The 20,287-nt window shown below is 43.8% G+C and overlaps 1 protein-coding gene across 8 annotated transcripts in view; it reads left to right on the forward strand.

The window, feature by feature from the left end:
- Mbnl2 (muscleblind like splicing regulator 2) overlaps positions 1-20,287 on the forward strand; it is a 159,511-nt gene that overhangs the window by 115,304 nt on the left and 23,920 nt on the right. The window contains exons 5-9 of one of the 8 annotated variants that reach the window (XM_015997476.3): positions 1,342-1,605; positions 8,841-8,894; positions 9,550-9,706; positions 16,458-16,493; positions 17,768-17,862. In XM_015997476.3, coding sequence (XP_015852962.1) covers positions 1,342-1,605; positions 8,841-8,894; positions 9,550-9,706; positions 16,458-16,493; positions 17,768-17,862 — 606 coding nt within the window. The remainder of the gene's footprint in view (positions 1-1,341; positions 1,606-8,840; positions 8,895-9,549; positions 9,707-16,457; positions 16,494-17,767; positions 17,863-20,287) is intronic. The other 7 variants (XM_015997475.3, XM_015997478.3, XM_015997480.3 and 4 more) reach the window with 7 other exon arrangements.

Here is a 20,287-nt window from a genome sequence, read left to right on the forward strand (position 1 = left end):
GTCTATAATGAAGAATACTCTTCGATGTCTACAGGAATCTTTCTCTGTATAGGAAAATCATGGTTCACTAAAATTCTCAAAAGATAAAGAAGTTCAGTTATTTGAGTTTTTAGGAGACAAGGAGATTAAAATTTTCTAGAAATCAACATTTCTAACTATTCTATTCCCTCCATTTACTTTACCCTTTTCCTCTTACTATATTTCTTTCTTTTTTTACCTTTTCTCTTTGGGAGCTATCAAGAATACTTCCATGAGTTTAAAATGAGAGTTTTGATGTCCTGGTGCAGTTTTAGGCATGACACTTTTGTAGAATGGGGAAAAAGAAGGGGAGGCAGGAACCTTCACGATCATTGAGCTTTGCTCCTCATCCTCAGAGATGTGAGCAGATGTGCCATTTTCACAGACCTGTTTACACGCTGTGGCAGCTCGGACCATGAGTAAACCATCTTTCTGTGCTGGGAATCTTTAGCACCCCAGAGTGACTGTCCAAGAAGGGAGTGACAGCTGTAGAATGTCTGTGTTGTGTGACCAGCACACAGGCATTATAAGACATAGGTAGACAGAGTGACTGGAGAAACCCTGAATGGAAGAAAAAGGGAAAGAAGGGAGGGGAGGGGGAGGGGAGGGAGGGGAGAGTAAAAATGAAAGGGAGGGAAAAAATGAAAAGAGAAAAGATCGTGTGTATGAATACATAACTATGGCTTCATAAACACTGTAAAAAGGAGCTAAGAACAGCAGTAGATGATAGACAGACACATAGATGCATGAGTTAATGATAGATGGGTAGATATGTGCATGTGTTGTATGAGTGTGACAGACATTCAATGCCGTATATGTAAGTAATGAAAATATGATATGCTTTTCAGGAGCAGTGATGACTTTGTTCAATTATTTTTCCTTTGTTGTTTTAGGTAAAGAGCAGATTAATTTCTCCATTTCAATATTCACCCTAGAAAAAGGGACAAAGCAAAATCCAAATTAGTTTGTTAGCAATTCTGGTACCTGGGGTTCTAGAGCATAAGTTTTACCCTCTGTGAACCTAAAGTACCATGAGGGGAAATGGAAAGGGTGTCTCCTAGTCCTCTCCCCCTCCTCTCCCTCCTCATCTGCCCTTCCTCCTCCTCTCCCTCCTCCTCTTCCCCTCCTCTCCCCCTCCTATTCCTCTTTCCCTCCTTTCCCCCCTCCTCTCCCCCTTCCTCCTCCTCCCCCCTTCCCCTTCCTCTCCCTACCCTTCTCCTCTCTCCTCCTCCTCTCCCTGCCCCTGGTCCTCTCCCCCCCCCCTCCCCCTCCCTAACCACCAGGCTTTCTTCTGCAGCGCTCTGCTCTTTCCCCTTGTCTCAGGTATGCAGGGAGTTCCAGCGAGGAAACTGTGCCCGGGGAGAGACAGACTGCCGCTTTGCACACCCGGCAGACAGCACCATGATCGACACCAACGACAACACCGTAACCGTTTGTATGGATTACATAAAGGGGCGTTGCATGAGGGAGAAATGCAAATATTTTCACCCTCCTGCACACTTGCAGGCCAAAATCAAAGCCGCGCAGCACCAAGCCAACCAGGCCGCGGTAGCCGCCCAGGCAGCCGCGGCCGCGGCCACAGTCATGGTAAGTGCACCGCCCGCGCCTGCACCACACTGCGCCTCCCAGGCCGCGGGTGGTGCTTGCGGGTGGGAAGGACAGCTGGGAGACAAGGCTGCCATTCCCGCTGCTCCGCTGCCTAAGTTCTGTTGTCATCCCCCACCCCTTTTCGTTTTGTTCCGTTTTTCCTTCCCTTCACAATAACTAAATCCCCGAGGTGCAGGAAACCCAGGCTGTGAGCTTTGACCTCTGCCAGCGGGGCTGTGAGCCCTGCCCTTTCTTAACTGCGATCTTGGGCCTAACGCTTTGCAGTGAATGGGAGGCAGTCAAGAAGAGTCAAACTCAGAGAGCAGACAAGAAGGATGCAGCCAGCTGCTGAAGTCAGTCTAGCAGGGGAACTAACTGTAGCCCTCAGAGATGCCCAGCAACCAGCGATCCTGCCAGACACCAGCTGCTCCCGTTGCCCATCTAGGCCTTACACCCAGGCGGCACTTGCCAACAGCCCCAGGGAAATTTCAAGCATAGCAGCAACTCATGAAAGAATGAAAACGGAAGGGAGCTAGCTAGCTGGTGCTAAAACAAACGAACTAGAACACCTATCCCAGGCTAGCCCTTTGATTCTCTTTGCTGTCCCGTAGGAAACAATGCTGTTACAGCTCCTGGATCTCAGTCTCCAGCTGTCCCTTGGCCACCAAAAGCAGCATTGTTTTGGCCCCCCAGGAGCCTGTTAAGACTCCAGAATCTTAAGTCTCACCTAGACACCCAGAATTAGAACGCTAATTTTGTTTGTTTGTTTGTTTTTGTTTTTCAAAACAGGGTTTCTTTGTGTAGTTGTTTTTTTTTTTTTTTTTTTTTTTTTTTTTTGGTGCCTGTCCTGGATCTCAGTCTATAGACCAGGCTGGCCTCGAACTCACAGAGATCTGCCTGGCTCTGCCTCCCAAGTGCTGGGATTAAGGGCGTGCGCCACCACTGCCCAGCTAGAACTTTAATTTTTAAAAAATAAATTCCCAGTTAGGACCGAGAAAGATAGCTCATTGGTAAAGAGTATGCTCTATTCTTTGGGAGGACTGGAGTTTGACTCCCAGCCTGCACGTTAGGCGACTCACAACAGCCTGTAACTCTAGCTCCAGGGGCCCTAACTCCTCTGGCAAACGTGCATCCTCAAACACAGACACACACACACAAACATAATGTTTAAAAATTCGCAGGTGTTTTGTATGGTGTTGCTATTTGAGAGTCACATGCCTAGACCACTCCCCAGTCTTGGCTATATTGAGGAATCAAGTGGGTGGTTAGAAAGGATCTAACATTGATCTTAACCCCGAAGCAGCTTGTTGGAGGGCTGTGGTCTGGGCAGGGACCCGGGACGTGCCCTGCCACGCCTCCAGGTGACTCGGCTCCCATGTACACCCACAGCTGAGAGCCATGGTGCCAGGCTGCAGGCATTTCTAGTGGATTTATCTCAAAGGGAGACATCTGCCTCATCAAAAGTCTGTCTTAATGCACAGTGGGCACAGTGCATCCATTCACAGGACACATTTAGAAGCCTGCCAGCCATGGAGCACCTGCTGGCAGGAGTAAATAAAGGAGGCTGCTTGCTTTGCCCTCGAGGAGCTTGGCATGGATAAGTGTGAGCAACGGTGCTCCTGAACCACAGAAGAGAAATCGTGGTGGGCTCGTGGGGGCAGGAAGAACACAGAGGCCAGTCCTTCCTGGGAAAGAATAGAGAGGACTTCAGAGGTGAACGAGATCACCTGGAAGTGTGGTCTAAGTGCTGGAGAGATGGCTCAGTGGTTAAGGACACTGGCTGCTCTTCCAGAGGACTCACGTTCTATCCCAAGCACCCACATGGTTCACAGTCATCTGTAAGTCCCGTTCCAGTGCACCCCACGCCCTCTTCTGGTCTCCATGGACACTGTGTACAAGTGGTACACAGACACACATGCGGGTCAAACACCCTTATATACAAAATAAAAGTAAATCCTTAAAAAGTTCTTTAAGAGCACTTCCTAGCCTAGCAGATACAGTCCCACAGTGATGAGCAACCAAGGTGTAAGAGGGGCTAACACTTCCGAACACCTCCTTGCCACTCAGCATTCTTTATGTAAGTGTTTATGAAGGCTCAGACCTGTCCCAAGTGGTCTTGATAGTCTGAGCTCCAAGCACCTTTCAAAGCGTGTCTTTCCTATGCCTTGCTGGGATGGGGTGGGGTTCTCAGACTTTGTCTCTGTATAGTGTCTTGTGTTCTGTCCTTTCTCCTGTCTTCCGACAGTCCACGGAGTGAGTAAGTCCCTGCCCATGTGGGGCCTAGTGAACCCACATGAGGGAGAAATGCACCCATTAAGAGCTTTAGTGAAATCTAGAACTCTGAAACTCATTATACTTGGGAACAAGGAGGAGAGAGGGAAAGATAAAAACATACAAATAATTCCATGTATGTGAAGAGTGCATTGTTTTAGAGCAGATGTGTCCTTTGCATGTCTATCAGTGCAGAGAACTCTGTCTCCATCTACTCAGTGAGTGTCTTACGCCATGAGAGTCTTCTCCGTAGTCACTTGTTCAGCCAGCTCCAAGCAGTGCTCCTGGTGTTGACCAGTAAGGTCATGTTTCTCCAGGTCACTCATTTGATGAGCCTCACGAGGTACGCGGGGCACTCCCTGGGCCAACCGGGACTCTGATATTGAGACAATACTCAAATGGCTTGGCTTAAATGCCCAAGTTGGCTGACCAATGACTTTTCTGCATCATGTAACACCTCCAAGGAAGAGGGAAGAAGAGCAGGACTTGGGGATGCTGGGGTGTGAGCGGCTAGCGGCTCTGCCTCTCCTGCTTGCCTTTGGCCCCCTAACATGTAGCTTCTACTTTCCAAGACCAACTTCTCTCCATGACATAACCCATGGCTTGAGACATCTGTAGGACACATTCCTACATCTGATGACAGAAAAAAACAGCAACAATATTTTTGACACAGGCCCTAATTACGGGGAAAATCATTATCATTTTGTCATCTTTGTGGCTGTCTCTGTAGTCAAAGTGATAGGAGCCAATTATCCTGGGTCACAGTGGCCGCCTCAGCATAAGACATGGTAATCTCTAGAGATTAATATGGAAATGTTTGTCCCTTTAATTCAAATACCTGTGAACATTAAAAAACATAATAGTCACAGTGACTACCGTGCTCAGCCCTGATGTTATCCAAGCTCTGGATATATCTGCCTGTTTCCTGGAAGTAGGAGTTCCAATACACACAGTCAATACCAATCAGTCACTGAAAGGACAGTATACCTAATCTATGTCAATGGCAGGGGATCCAGCGTGGTGGAGATAGGAGCAGAAATGCCCATTCACCCAAATAGGTCATCCCTCAGCCTCACAGTCTGAAGCCGTAGCTGAGCTCTGCCACACACCCTCCTCCACATTCCCACGTAAGCTCATCAGAACGCATCACAGTCGATGCTGTGAGAACCAGTTACCATAGTTTCTTGGATTGTTACACCGTGCCCAAATTTGGAGAGCTGAGAAGTCACAGGATCCCGAAGCATCTTCCGAGGCAACCAAAGCGATGTAGTCTCAGAGCAAACCCAGCACCATTCTCACAATGACAGGAAGATTACTGCATCTGTCATGTCTTTCTAGTTGACATGAGAGGCTCTTTGTACCATCCTGGATACAGTTTGACGAACCTTACAGGCACGATTAGCCAGAATGCCGCAGGAAGACTATTATTCTATTTCCTTTTTTAGAGGGACAAATGGGAACGCTGGGTGCAGTAGAAAACATTAGCATTCCATTCACCTGACTTCCTTGGCTGAAAACAGCACACTTCCATGGTGTCATTTCTTATTCTTGTCCAGAGATTTTTTTTCCCCTTATTTGAAATAATCAGACATTAAGAAAGAATTTAAATCTCCGACTCTCGAGAAGAATCTCAGTGTGAACCTTATTCTTTCATAATACCTCTTAAAACACAAGCATCACTCTTACCAGAACTTTTCAAATGTGAGAATAAGCTGGTGGAAGGTACTCTTTGGTAGTTTTAATATAAAGGGTGTTTGATCTTCATGTACAGTCTTTGTTCACATAAACCAAAATGGGATGACAATGGAAAGAACTAGTTTGTAAAAGGAAACAGGACAAGCTGCCACCTGCCAGATAAGTTTCAATTGTCCCAGAGAACACACACAGGAACTCTGAGCACCTGCTTCTCATCCGTCTCACTTTATGAACCAGTAATCAGCACTTGGGATTGTTCTTGCAGGGTCTCCTGGCCCCTGGGTTTGGTCCTCCCCTGTAAGGCTGGGTCTGGGTGATTGTTCTTCTCACCTTGACCTGAAGTGGGATGGTTCTTTGACTCTGAAAAGGAAATCTCAGCTTCACATAAAGTCGTATGTCTCCATCCATTCAGACCACCTGGAGGCAACCATAGGCCAGAGGACCAATAGCACAGACAAGGCCATCGAGACTAGAGCCCAAGTATCTGGCATAAAGGAGAGTTACAGTTAAAATGACCCTTCTTGTACCAAACAGGCTCCACCACCTCTAAGGTCAGGTCTAAGCCTGAAGGTTGACCGATCATCCAGTGCGGGTAAATATACCAGCAGTCAGTCAGTCTTACCTGGACCAGCACATGTGTGCCAAAAACCCTGTAGTGACGTGGCTATTCATCTGCACAGAATTTAAAAATATATTCTATCTGTGTGCTTTACATTATAATCTATATAAAGCCTTAATATGTATTAAAACCTTAACACTTCAAAACCTCAACATACCTTAGAAGACATTCGCATCTAATTAAGGAAATACACTGTGCAGTGAAAAAAGGAGACATGTCACTCTCCTCACTTTACAGTTCTTAGCTTCTTTAACTCCTGTCACTCTAACCTCTAAAAATTAAGTTTCAACTACAATAAATAAGAAAGAAATATGGAAAAGGGGGAAAAAAGGCCATGAAGTTTCCATATGCCTGCCCTAAAAAGAAATAGTTGACATGACTTGTTCCACTTGGAGAACTCTCTAAAGGATGCTCTGTTCAGTCAAAAGTGTGTCCCTGAGCACCATCCTTTAGAGACTCAGGCTCATCAAAAGACCAACCCACTAGGAGCTTCAAGGACTGGGAAAGTGGGAAACTGAGGCTGAAAGTTGAGGACAAAAGACTCTGGATTCAGCTAGCTGGCGACCATCCCCTGTGCCATCCCAGTGTGGCCTGGGGGAGCAGCCATGTAGCCTTCTTTAGTGAATCAAAGTCAGTTGAGGCTCAAAAACCACAGCAAGCTCTTAGGGCCAACAAGAAGGCTCAGTGAGTAAAGTCATTTACCGCCAAGCCCGATGACCTGAGTTCAGTCACCGGGACCCACATGCTGGAAGGAGAACTGTCTCCACACATTTCAACTTGCATACATGTACAGGTGCACACACAAATAAATAAATAAAATGGAAAAAATGCAGACCCTGCATTAGTTAACAATGTAAAATTGTACAGGGATGAAAGATTTTAACCAAAATGGAATCATGGAAGTTTCATGGTATTGTATAATATCCAGGAATTGCTAGGCATTGTGGCCCATGCTTTTAATTCTAGCATTCTGGAGACTGATGCAGGAGAATTACTGTGAGTTCAAGGCCAGTCTGGCTTACAAAGTAAGACCTTGTCTCAAAAACAAAAAGGAATATCTATGAGCTTGAGCTGTTTTTATTTTCAATATTCAGTTTTATTTTGAAAAAAAAATCAATTTCCTATTATTTGATGACCTTTATCCAAACTGCCTCCCAGAAAATTCTATTCACTATTGGCCATTCTCTGCCCACAGTTCTTCCCATTTTATATCTAGTCTCTTTTTCCAAGTTCCATAGCTCCTAAGCTATCTCCTCTCATATTTTTTATCCTGAATCATCAAATGATGAGCAGCCCTGCATTTGCCAAAGAAAATATCATTAATTGTTCCCATCTTGAGGGCAAAGCACCATCTCCTTTCATTTCAGATAAGATCATTCTCCCACAGAACTTCAGACTATGACTTCTATCAGACATACCTTGGGGATTTACCTATTGTGCCAACCATAAAGGGGGATATTTCGTTGTTCCTATTTGCATTGAAGCTGCCTCCTGGATTTCTTTATTTTCACAGAATCCTGTCATAGAATTTTTCTATCTTTTAACAATTAACCAGAAAGAGGAAATTTTTTTCATTGTGGTCTAAATCAGTCCAGATTCAATACTACCTTGGTTGTTTAAATGAAACTATCTTCCCAAGAGTATGGTTATAAGTTAAAGGTTCGCATCTCTTCTGAAAGCAGTTTCCTGCCATTTTAACTGCTTGTTCTAGTGAAGGTCCCACTTGTCATTAACCGGTTTGATCACTGATCGTAGCTAAAAGTACAAATAGTATTGCTAAAGAGATATTGTTTTAGTACCCAAGGACACGAAATGCCTTTTTAAAGGGTGCTTTCTTAGTATAACCCGGTAAGTTGTTTGAAATGAGTTATAATTTCAAATGTAGTGGAAACAGAACGGATGATAAGTTAGTGACTAGAAACAAAGGAGAGTGAAAGTCAACAATTTGGAACATTCCTGTTAAATTCAAATCACACTAGGTTTGGGACGTTAATCCACATGATAAGACGCACACTAGCAGAGTGAAGAAAAGAACTGAGACAATTACCCACGTGATTCAGCCAAAAAATAACGACCCAAACCCAAACTGTTTTGCCTAAATAATCTTGTGTTTGAATATTTTTTGCCTGAATGTTTTTTGTCTCAGTTTGCCACTTCATTTTGTTAGGTTAGATCTGAATTGAAACACACCTAAGTGAAGACTTTTCGGGTTGGGATGTACTTTATTTCTTCATTATTTTATATCCGAACTAACTTATCAGATGTTCTCCAGCCCCGTGGTCCCCTAGAACCAATATTTAAAAAGTGCTTACGGTGTGTATGCAGCTGCTGTTTTAATATACTCTCCTGAATTTCAAACGTCTGTATTTGACTCTCCTATATGCTTTTAACTAAGGTACAGTAGCTGCATTTTTGCTGCAATACTAATTTAAGGTGTAATATTCATTTCTCTAGAGAACGTTTTTGTTGTTGTGCATGCCTAGTGTTCTGTACGTTGTATACTGCATTCAGAATATTTTTTTCCTTCTCACCTACCCACAATGCAATGCCGTTCCCATGATGCACCTCTGCTTGCTGTTTACCTGTATGTTAATTCGCTTGACTCCCATTGGCCCACTGCCATCATGTGCTCGCTGCCTGTTATTAAAAGACTCAGTCGACTGCCAAAGCACTGAAGCGACCTCTCGAAGCAGCTGTAGACCTGGTACTTTGACCTTTCACCTTTCGCTTTGCATGTAGCTTTTCAGAGAACCAGCTGAGATTTGTATGTAAAATACTGGTTGCAGCCAATCATTATTATTAATTTTAAAAATGGAGGAAATTCAATAAGGTGTTTAGTCATCTCATTTGCATACGTAATCTGGGAAATAAAATGAATCCTAACAAAATTTAATGCCTTTTCCAAATGAGTGAAGCAAATTTAAATTATGTGGCTCAGAAAAATGCTCATTATAATTCTTATTAACCTTTAAATTCAAGAAATCGCCATTCAGTTGAAGAATAGACATTAATAATAACGCAAATGCTCCTTTCTCCCCCTTAGAGTAGTTTAACCTGTTTTAAAAGCTGAAGCCATTTTTTTTTCCATTGTTGTTGCTTGATAGTTTTTCTTTTCCTTAGTTGAGATGCTCCTGTTTTTGGGTTACAGAATTCATGCTTTCGCTCTCAATAACAAATTCTCACTCATTCAACATTGCCGCTGTTTAAATTAAGGTGCATGGCAGAGGCATCTCTTTAGCTGTCATTTTTGAAAGAAAGAAAGAAAGAAAAAAAAAAAGACTGTTGCCAATGATGATCTCTGTGGACGTGGAGCCCGCGTGCCTTAAGTTGGACACATCCTGTCAAATTCTTCCTCCTAGGCCTTCCCTCCCGGTGCTCTTCATCCTTTACCAAAGAGACAAGCGCTGGAGAAGAGTAACGGTACCAGCGCGGTCTTCAACCCCAGCGTCCTGCACTACCAGCAGGCTCTGACCAGTGCGCAACTGCAGCAGCACACGGCGGCGTTCATCCCCACAGGTACGTGCCCTTACCGTCCACGTCTGTGTCCTGTGTCCTTCCGGTCATGTGCTTTCTTCTCATCTCCTTCAGCTGTTTGGTGGCATCTAGTTGGCATTTAGAAGGTGCGAATACAGCCTGATCCCACCACAGCCCTAGCTGTCTAAACCTCTTGACTTGCTTGGATAGCTGAAGGCAGTTAGGATTTGAAAGTCAACTGTGGGCTTTAACCAGAGACACGGGGAGCAGTTAAAGCTTTGTGTTTCTTCCATTTACCCAAGGCCTGTAAAATAGTTTATGTAAGATTTTTTTTTTTAGATAATTGAAATTTGTCCTTAACACTCTATGACCTAAAAATATAAATTCCAATAAATACTAACTTTTTTTCCCTGCTTCTATTCAGAGCACTAAAAAGTCTAAAGCTATTTGAATTACAGTAATCTTCTACTCATATTTTTATATTCATTCTCTCTCTCTCCATCCTTCTCAACTTTCACCAAGTTCACAAGTATTTGGAGTGCTTGTCTTCCGCTTCTGAGCCAATGAGTGATGAGAGGAGCAGCTGCCATCCCTTAGCCTACCATTGACCGGAGACCGTCTGTTAACCACGGGGTCTCAGGGGCAAAAGGGCTTCATGAATTCCTCATCCAACTGACTGTTTTACAAATGAGAAAACTGAGGCCCCCCATAATCATGAGAAGTGACTTTCCAAGGTGGCACAAGTGACCAGTGCCAGGCCTGGTGTCTGATGCCTGGTCCCACTTACATAGCATTGTACCGCCCACGGGCTCCCACACGACTTCTCCCCAGAATCAGGTTAAAGTGGAATTTTTTGAAGTGGCATGAAAAAAAAAATCAGTTCAGGTGAAGAAAAACAGTATCCACTCTAACTCTCCTTCCTCATATTTTACCCAGTTCAGTGACTTCAGACACAGACACACGCACACCCCCACACACCCTCACAAACATGGCCATCTTCATTTGATCAGTTCTTACCTTTTAATCTCTGTTAGAAACAGATGTCTTAAACCTTGTTGGGAAGAACATCCATTGAGTTTTTCCAAGTGAAAATTCGTCATCCCATGATAACAAGTAGACACTGTCACTAATCTATATGATTGGATATATTAATCTCCTTAGATTCCACAGAGGAGTTAGGATTGGAGGTAGCTAGATTTTATTTCGGTAATAGTCTTTGTATAAAAACTATAAATGAGTAGTAACCTGTATGAGTTAGTATTTTAAATGAATTAGTAACCTATAAACTATATTCATATTAATATAGATGCACTACGTCAGAAAGTACCTGAGTTCTGAATGTCTTAAAATACCTTCATTTTTTACCCTATTACAACATTAATTAGTGGCATTCCATGCTGTTCTAGCTTAGCTATATTTGTGATTGTAACCCACCTGAAATAACATAATTACCAGGAGGTTAGGTTACCTACCAGAAGGAAGGTGACCACAAACACCTGAGGATCCAGTACGTTACTACAAGTGTCACGTTGTAGACCTTGTGGCCACTATATATTTTAAGAGAGGAAAAAAAATTATTGAATGGAAAAATATGAGCCTCTTTCTGAAGAATGGGTCATATAGACTTTAGCATCTCCTGAGAGCACCAGGGGAACCCTGAACTGAGCATTACAAAGGTCTCAGCAGCCTCCTAAGGTATATGAAATACTTGAAAACAGTAATGACTGGCTGGATAAATCATCAAAAGCTTCCTCACTTTCAGTATTTCCCAAGCAAGGGTGAACAGCACAGCTTAAAGGCAGTAACTTGATTCCTGTGGGTGAAACATGTGAATGATCAACAGTCCCTATGAGCTGTGGTTGTGTGTGCCCGCCCTCTGGTGGATTCCCCAGGAACAGCTCAACTGTGCTGGCAACCTGTAGCCTTTGGAAGCCAAGTGATGGGGCTGTGGCCCACCTAGTTCTGTGAATTCCAAGTGTTTATAGCATATTTGCCATGTGCCATAAAGATCACAGTGGATAACCATGTGCATTTTTTTATATTGGAGTGGTATCTGAACTCCCAAGAAATTCATCACACTTCTCTGAAAGGATAGAATAGGAAATAATTTTATTAAAATAAAGTTAGCATAAATTCTCTAACCAATTAAATCCATATCAGACATCTCCATGGTTATAGTAGGCTTTTTTTTGGTTTGTTTCTTTGTTTCAGGATATATTACCTATAAACCATGTTTTCAACTTTATGGCAATGATAATAATCATTCAAGATTTGTCCTGATTGTTTTTAAACCTCTGCTGATCAGGTGATGATGTTATATGGTAATTTTTTAGCAGATGGTTAACCTGTTATTTTTAACAAACCTTTTTAAAAAATCTTTCTGTTAATGTTTTACATAAGCAATTATCCACAGATGAATTGAAGGCATTTTTTGTGTGTCCTCTTGGAGATTACCCTGCATTGAAAGACCATCCATAGTAAAGCTTTGATATGTACTAAAACCCTCCCATTGGCACAATGTGAATCTGGATTTTAGGAGATGTGCCTCCAGGCTGTAAAGATGTTAATGTAAAATGTCACAGAGGGTGTGGACTTCTTCCCCACAACCATAGTGAGATAAATTACCACCTTGGCTGGTACCCTGGCACATTCCAGTGGGTGGGATTTTTCTTCTTTGTGTGTGGTGTTTTTTTTTTTTTTTTTTTTTCCTGATAGGGGATGTTTTAAACGAGAAGGTACACATTTCATTTGCTATGGTAGGAAAGTGGCGAAATCACGCATGGTCTCAGAACCTGCAGTGCCGTGAATAGCTGTGGGCACCTCGGTGACAAGTGCTCTGAGTCGCTGTGAGTGTTCCTGTAGACATTGTCATTGTTCATGAGGATGCCACAGTTCAGTCGCTGTGAGTGTTCCTGTAGACATTGTCATTGTTCATGAGGATGCCACAGTTCAGTTGGTGGTGAATGGTTATTTGCATTTTGCAGATGGAAAAACTGAGGCTGTGTTTACACTACAAAATGGCATGTAAAAGTAAGAGCGTCCCCAGGTAGTCCTGGCCCACAGAAACTTCAAGTATCTGTGCAATGGAGGAAGCCATGAGAAGGGCTTTCTCCATAGCATCGGCATCCCGGTGACATGCCCGCTGGTCACAACAGAGGCAGCACAGTCCTTCCTTGATTCTCCTTGAAATAGTTCGTTACATTGGAAGTGCATAGGGAAGGTTCTAGGCCAGGCATTGCCCAGTAATGAGAGACCACACATGTTACATAAAGTTTTCACATTCTTGTAAAAGGGTTGTTTATGTTGGGTGGAAACGGTCTGCCTAAAGTCAGAACGTTTGGATTCCATTCAGTTCAGCAATCATTTCTTGGACACGTGCTATGGTCTGGATTGCAGACCCACAAAGAGAATGCAGATGGGTAGAAACCAGAGCCCACAGTATGATGGATGAGCTGGGGTTTGAGCATGGGCTCGAGGATGAAAGAGAGAGGCAGGGTGTTCATCTTCAGCAGGCAGCGGCACAAACGATGCAGAGGAGGAGGAGTTTTCCACAGCAGGAGAAATTGGCTAAGGACGTTGAAAGGGGAGTAAGATTTTACCGTTGGAGGGAGAGCGCACTGGGCAGGTATGGCAAGAGCAGGTTTGAAGAAGAGAGCAGCGTTGGCTGTGGTCATAGCACAAAGTGCCCACAGGATCCATGGGAAGAACAGAGGGCAGGGCGGGGGTGAGGGGTGGGAATGAAGCTTACAAAGCAGAACAGGACCAGGATTCGGCATAAAGAGAGCAACCCACAGGCAGAAGCCTCCGCACTGCCCATGTTCCAGTAATTCCTGGCAGGTAGAGAGGCCCAGTGAGGAAGCATGGTCAAGCACTCCCAAATCCAGGACACAAGCCAGATTGACACTGGGCAAGTCCCATGTGGTGCCTGCCGGAGCTGCTTCGGGTGGTTCACACCCTTTGTCTACTCACAGGTGGCCCAGGAGGCTTTGGAGAAAGCCCATTCACTAGAGAATACTGAAGAAAAGGGGGATTTTAAAGAAGTAACTTTGAAACCTGACATAGTTGACTTTTAAATCAGATATTTTATACACAAGCCTTTTAAAAGCTTTCAGGAACAAATTTCTCCCAAAGAGCTTCTTACTGCTGGCTGGAACATTGATGCCGCACAGAAGCACCCCAAGATGCCCCCATACACCTTGTCAAACATGGCCCCTGCCCTTCTGAGTTCACAGCAGTATGAGAGAGAGAGAGAGAGATGCTAAATATTTATATAAATAGGTTTTTAAAATTTAGAGTACTATGAATGAAAAGGCAAAGAGTTCAAATAATTAAATAGAAATTAAAATAGAAACTGACTTCGATGGCAGGGGGTGGGGAAATTAAGAATGAAATGATTTTCTGAAGAAATGACACATATTTTGACACATGAGAGATGAAAGAAGTGGCTATAGTGATTTCTAGACAGGAGGAGGGGGACAGCTGTGGGAAGCCCCCAAACAGATTAAAAGTATGGTGTGTTCAGTTGAAATCAATAAAGGGCCATCCAGAAGGACCCTGGTACCACAGAGAGGGATGCAGTGGGGAGGTAGTCATGGCCTGGGCTAGAAGGGCCTCCAGCCTCACAGCAGCAGAGATGAGCAAATCTTCCCAGAAGTGGGGTGACTAGCAGTGCAGAATGAGGAGTAGGAAGGAGGAAAGCCAGATGGTGTCACACTGATGGCATGGGACTTCCAGAGTCACACGCCTATCGGATAAGCAGACAGGCGCTCAGCTGGGCAGAAGCAGCCTTGTGCTGGCCCACTGGGGAGCAGGACCTGGGCGTTTCCCGAGGGAAAATGGCATCAGGTAACAGTTGGAGCTGAAGCACCACATGGGTGATGACATCCACCAGGTGTTTCCAGATGTGGAGGAGATGCTGTGAGAAAGAGCACAGCTTAGCACGTGACATTGGAGACCCTTGTGAAACCGAGGTGGAGAGGACAACATTTGGGTAGAGAGGTCTGCAATCTGGCAGGACACAGAATGTGGAGGCCAGAAGTTCATTGATAACTTTGAAATGAATAGGTTGAAAGACACCTGGAAGACCCACAGATCAGAAATAAAAATTAAAAGGATCCAGGACAGGTTCTAAAAACTCCAGCATATATAGGGAATTCAGCACAAGCTTTTAGAAAATGTGTGTGTGTGTGTGTGTGTGTGTGTGTGTGTGTGTGTGTGTGTGTGTGTGTGTGTGTCAGACTAAGAATTCAAAGGAAGAAAGTGACTTAGTATACAAAATGGCCCTGGAATTGTGAGTGAAGGTATAAAAGTGTTCTGCCACTTTGGACAAGAGAGTGAAAATGAACCAAATTGGAGAGGACTGAAGGACAAATGGGATTCAAGGAAATGAAACTGGGTGTAGGAACTTTCTAGACATTTGGGAAAAGTAGAGGACAGGGTTGGAGAAAGATTACATCCGCTGCAAAGGATTTTGAAGCATGTGAGTCCATCTGTATGTCTTGGTGCAAGTGTGAAGTTGGATGCACTGGCACATCCCTGTTAAAGAAACCAGCAGAAGCCCAACCTTTTCCTAACTTAATAATGTTAGGCTGGTCAAAATTAGGTCAGGCAAGAAGTCCTTATCAAAATGAATAAAGACACATAGTTTCCAGAGTCCGAATCTAACATCTCAGCAGGTAGTTCAGACACCGTCAACAGATGCACCTACATTCATTAAAAAGACCACTCTGACATCCACTCACATGACTCTGAATTTCCAGGACTCCTTAGATTGCCTCATCTTACATTCTGAGGGACAGAACCGGTAGCAGATAATCCCTCAGAGCTCCAACACATCTTTTCCACCCTCATGACTGGCATCTCTGTTCATGGTGGGAACCTGGGGATGGATGTGTGAACATTAAGGCCATCCACAGATAATGCAGTTCTTCCCCAGGAAGACATTGTCCTTCCTTCCCCTCTGACTTAGATGCCAATCTGAGATTTCTTAGACACTTCAATCAGAAGTTACCTTGAAAGGACCATGATCAAATCTCCCCTGGGACCTTGTGTAGTCCCAGATTGGCATGATTACTGAATGATCAGACCTCACTGACAAGTGCCACCCCTTTGTCGTAGCAAATCTTGTAGCAAAAAGAGATCCCAGAGCGATGGAGCTGGTTCTGTTCAGGAGCTTCTATACTCATTCCTAGCATCCAAGTAGTAGGTTAAGACCCCTGCCCTACCTGGCTATGAAATCTCAATTCTGTTCTCAGACTTACACTGCTACTGACATGACGCACTTCATCACCAAGCAACGTTTAAAGCAATGAGTGTAGTGCACTCTTAAGGAGTTTCAAATCTGACCTGAATTCAGCATGGAACTCTATTCCGGCCTTGCCCTTGACTCACACCGCACACAACCTTGGAGGAGTTACTGTGCCTCAGATTTTTCATCTGTAAAATACCCACTCTCCACCTTAGAGGATTAACTTGATAATGCCTGGAATATACTTTGAAGTCTTTAAAGAAGGACACTGTGGTACCATCACATGTCATCCTTAGTAGAATCATGTTGACCTAGATGAAAGGAGAGAGTAATCAGAGAGTGGGCTTGGAATCTTATTGGCTTAAAGTTAGTCGGATCTATCTGTGTCTGTACTGATGATGTGAACGGCCCTAAAAACTGTGTAAACTAACCCTACTTATTTCTGGTTGTGCTTGAATCTCACTTTGAATGTTAACTCTAAACCGCTAACCTGTTTCTTTCCCTTTATCACTTTTTCCACCCCCACCCCCCATTGCATGACTTCAGGGTCAGTTTTGTGCATGACACCCGCTACCAGTATTGGTAGGTTTCAACCTTTTTTATTTGTCTTTTATATGATGTACAATGCCTTCACTGTTTGACATTGATTTCAGAGATGGTAGAAAATGCTTTAGGAAGTAGATCTGAAGGCCTAAGGGCTTTAGAGTTAACATGTAAGCTATGCCTGTGTATTTAAGAAAATGATGGTTTTTAATGTGACCTCTTATGCTAGAACAATCACTACAGAGACATAAAACCACAAGTACCAGTGTGCTTTTTAATGACTTGTGTTCTGTTTCTCTTTATAGTTTATCTGGTTTAGCGTGAGGCAAACAGAGGCAGGCTAATTTCATCAGTGTTTTAAAGTTTCATAGTGTGTGCCTTTATCTCCTCTTTGCTGTGTGTTAGAGTTATCAGAGTTTCCCAGAAGTATTTATTTTTGGAAAAAAATTATGCATGGATGTATTTTGAAAGCAAGTATCTGAACTTTCTTGCTTAATTATCTTTTTAGAGTGTTGACTTATTTGTGATGTGTATATTGTATCTCCACATTCCCTTAGATGGGAACTTTTGATAGTGGAGTCACCTCAAACATTCAGAGCCTTGGCACAAAAGTCTGTCTTCAGGACATCCAAGCAGTTTCATGTAAGAGTTGAGAAAGTAAACATTGGCAAAATGGATCTGGTTACTTCATAGTAACCACTCTAGAATTTACACCAAGGCCATTTTTTTTTTTTTTTTTTGCCTCACTGTTTGTTGACCAAAATAAAACACGATCCACTGAAATTCCAGTTTATAGATGTGATGCTGAATTGGAAAAAGCAATTTTTTTTTTTAGTTTAACCACAATTAATTCCAAAGTTCATCTTATCTTAAATTGGGTCTATTGAGCCTTCAATGTTTTAGAATTTGTGATTAGTCTACTTTGATTACCTTATATTCTCATTTCATTGGATATTACGAGTTCTCATATTTTGAGAACTCATATTGTTATAGTCACAATACACTCTGAATTGGGAATGGCTCTGTCATTGGAAGCAAAATGTTTACAAATACATCAATCCAAGCAGTGTGCTTCGGCCTTTCTGGGAATCACTGATGGTGTTTGAAGACTTCCTTTAATTGTACTTGTAATAAGCTGTTTTCCCTTTTTATTTCTCTCCCATGCTTACTTGCTTTGCACTGTGATTGCATGCCATCTGCTGGTTTAACCCGTGATGGCTTGCCGCTCTGGTATTCACCATGCCAAACACCACTTCTATTACCATAATGCTACACCCTCCTGTTCATTGCTCCCATGGTTCCCCTCCTGAAAGTACCCATGATGCACAGCGCTACGTCCGCCACTGTCTCTGCAGCAACAACTCCTGCAACAAGTGCCCCCTTCGCAGCAACAGCCACAGCCAATCAGGTTTGCTCCTTTTAAAGCTTTCTTTCACAAATCCCGAACTCTAAATGAGTGCTGATATTTAAAAAAAAAATTCTCGGTGAGAATTTTTTTTTCATGTTTATCCATCAAATTTTATTTTTTTAATTAGTTTATAGCAAGCATTTGTGACAGGTTGCACTTATTTAGAGTTAACATTTACTGCAAATAATGATGTAGCTATGTTTTGTGTTGCACTGTTTGTTTTCGTACCTAATATTGTGTAATTAACCTGACAGGCTTAAATTCCTTTTAGTGCAGCGTTTCTCACGCAGTGGTTTGTGAGTTGCCACGTAAGGAGTAGAACCACACCTGTGGGTGCTCCCAAGTCAGCTACACTTTGGTTCGGTTCATTCTATAGTGGAAGAAAAATGAAAATTCTCCTCCTGTCTCCCAAGTGTCAAATTCGAGGTCTGAATAATTCTTATGAACACTGACCTTGGTCACAGATGCTGACTCAGTATCCACTGGAAGATCTGTTCAAATCTGGTGTAAGAGCACACCACCCTAGGAGACCAGTGTGGCCAACCCTGGGCTCACCATGGTGGGCTGGAGCTGAATGTGAGAGCTGACTGTGTTGGCTTAAAGCATGTGCCGCTAGAACAGCGGCGATTATTCTCACTGGGGAGAGCCAATGGACTGTCTCCTACTCTGTGGTCAAGAGCTGACCGTGTCCCTGATGCTGCCCAGCCAGTTTACACACGTTTGCTGGCCACAGAGACAAGTGTAAGACAGCACCTTGTCCTCTCTTCTCACCTAGAAAGGCACCTGGCACAGAGGCCCTCCCTTCATAGGATAATTTTGGGTTTTTTTGTTTCATTTTGTGTTTTGGTTTCTTTTAAATAAACTCAGCTGTGCTGAGAAAAGGTGGAAAGGATAAAAAGTAGTTTGGGACACTAGTAGGTGTCCAGGCAGATAGGAAAAGTGGTGACTAGACTCTGACTGCACCAGGCCGTAGGTGGCGGCTGCTGCTGAGCTTCAGCCTGCAGGCTGCAAGGGCAGGGTCGGCCGGTGAATACATGACCCTGGTGCTCTGGGCTTGCACTAAAGGAGAGGAGGGGCCACACTGAAGAGCATGAATAAATGTCACCCCCACTGTGTCATCTGGTAAAGCAGAAGACTGAGAGGAACGGGAGGGAGCCAGGCCAGGGGACACCAGAGACAATTAAAGAGGAAATGTCACCACCTCTCTGCTCTTCACAGTGTAAACCTGGCCACCAAGGAACACCAACTTGGCTTCCAAACCAGTTTCACAAAAAGCAGCAAATATGTTCCTGAACTAGGAAAATTGGGTTCTGTTTATTTGTTTGTTTGGTTGGTTGGTTAATTGGTTGGTCGGCTAGTTGGCTGAGTGGCTAGTTGTTTGGCAGACTGGATGGATGGATGGATGGATGGATGGATGGATGGATGGATGGATGGATGGATGGATGGATGGATGGATGGACCGACGGATCGACGGATGGACGGGTGGGTGGGTGGGTGGTTGACAAGATGGCTGGCTGATTGGTTGGTTGGTTTGGTTGGTTGGCTGGCTGGCTGGGTGGTTGATTGGCTGGTTGGTTGTCTAGTTGATCCAATGGTTTTAGACAGGGATGGGAGAAAGGAGAGGGACTATGCACCCTTGTGAGTAGGTTCAAAGCCCTTCTCACTCACTTGTCATGGAGCAGCTGGATGCCTGCTTTATAAGTCTATGTCCTGCCTCTGGAAACCAGATTCCTATGAGTTTGATCCAGTTTATGCTACAAAATCCCTTCATAGGGAAACAAGCTTCAGATAAAATCCTATAAAAGTGTCTGCTTCAGTATAATTTCACCCATGCTTTATGGCAAATTGAGCACCCCTGATCCTCAGAAGTCTTTCCTAAGAAGGGAGACGGGGCAAGATAAAGAAATGCTGTAGAGCTTTAGGGTAAATCCCTGCCTGCATCACAAGCATGCAGCCACGAGTGACAGATAATAGTTCCTGGCCTAGTGTTTCCTCGGTGCTCTTTGTAGGAAGAACTGAAGTAGTAGAGGTATAGAAAGACTTACACAGGTGTGCAGGGAGAAGGGCGCAGACAGGCGGGGCAGAAGCTTAAATGCCACTTGAGGATGTGATTGATAAAGGGATTAACAAGTTTAATTGAGATTTAATCTAGATCAAGGAAACTAGAGGAGACCTGAGTGGCTTCTCTAATCCTAGATCACTTCCGAGTTTTGCATTTTGTTAGGACAGGTGTTGCTGAGGTGGCACATTGATGGTGAAGAGGAATGGGCTGTCGGTTCCTTTGGAGGTCTGCTTACATATGGGGGAAAGCACAGAGAAGCAGATCGCTGAAATGCAAGCTTTCAGATGTGATATTCTTTATTTATCTCAATGAACTTCAAAGAGCCAAGCATCTACCAAAGAGCTCTCAGCACCTAAGGACAGG

This window comes from Peromyscus maniculatus, chromosome 9 (genome assembly GCF_049852395.1).
Source record: "Peromyscus maniculatus bairdii isolate BWxNUB_F1_BW_parent chromosome 9, HU_Pman_BW_mat_3.1, whole genome shotgun sequence".
Lineage (NCBI taxonomy): Eukaryota > Metazoa > Chordata > Mammalia > Rodentia > Cricetidae > Peromyscus > Peromyscus maniculatus.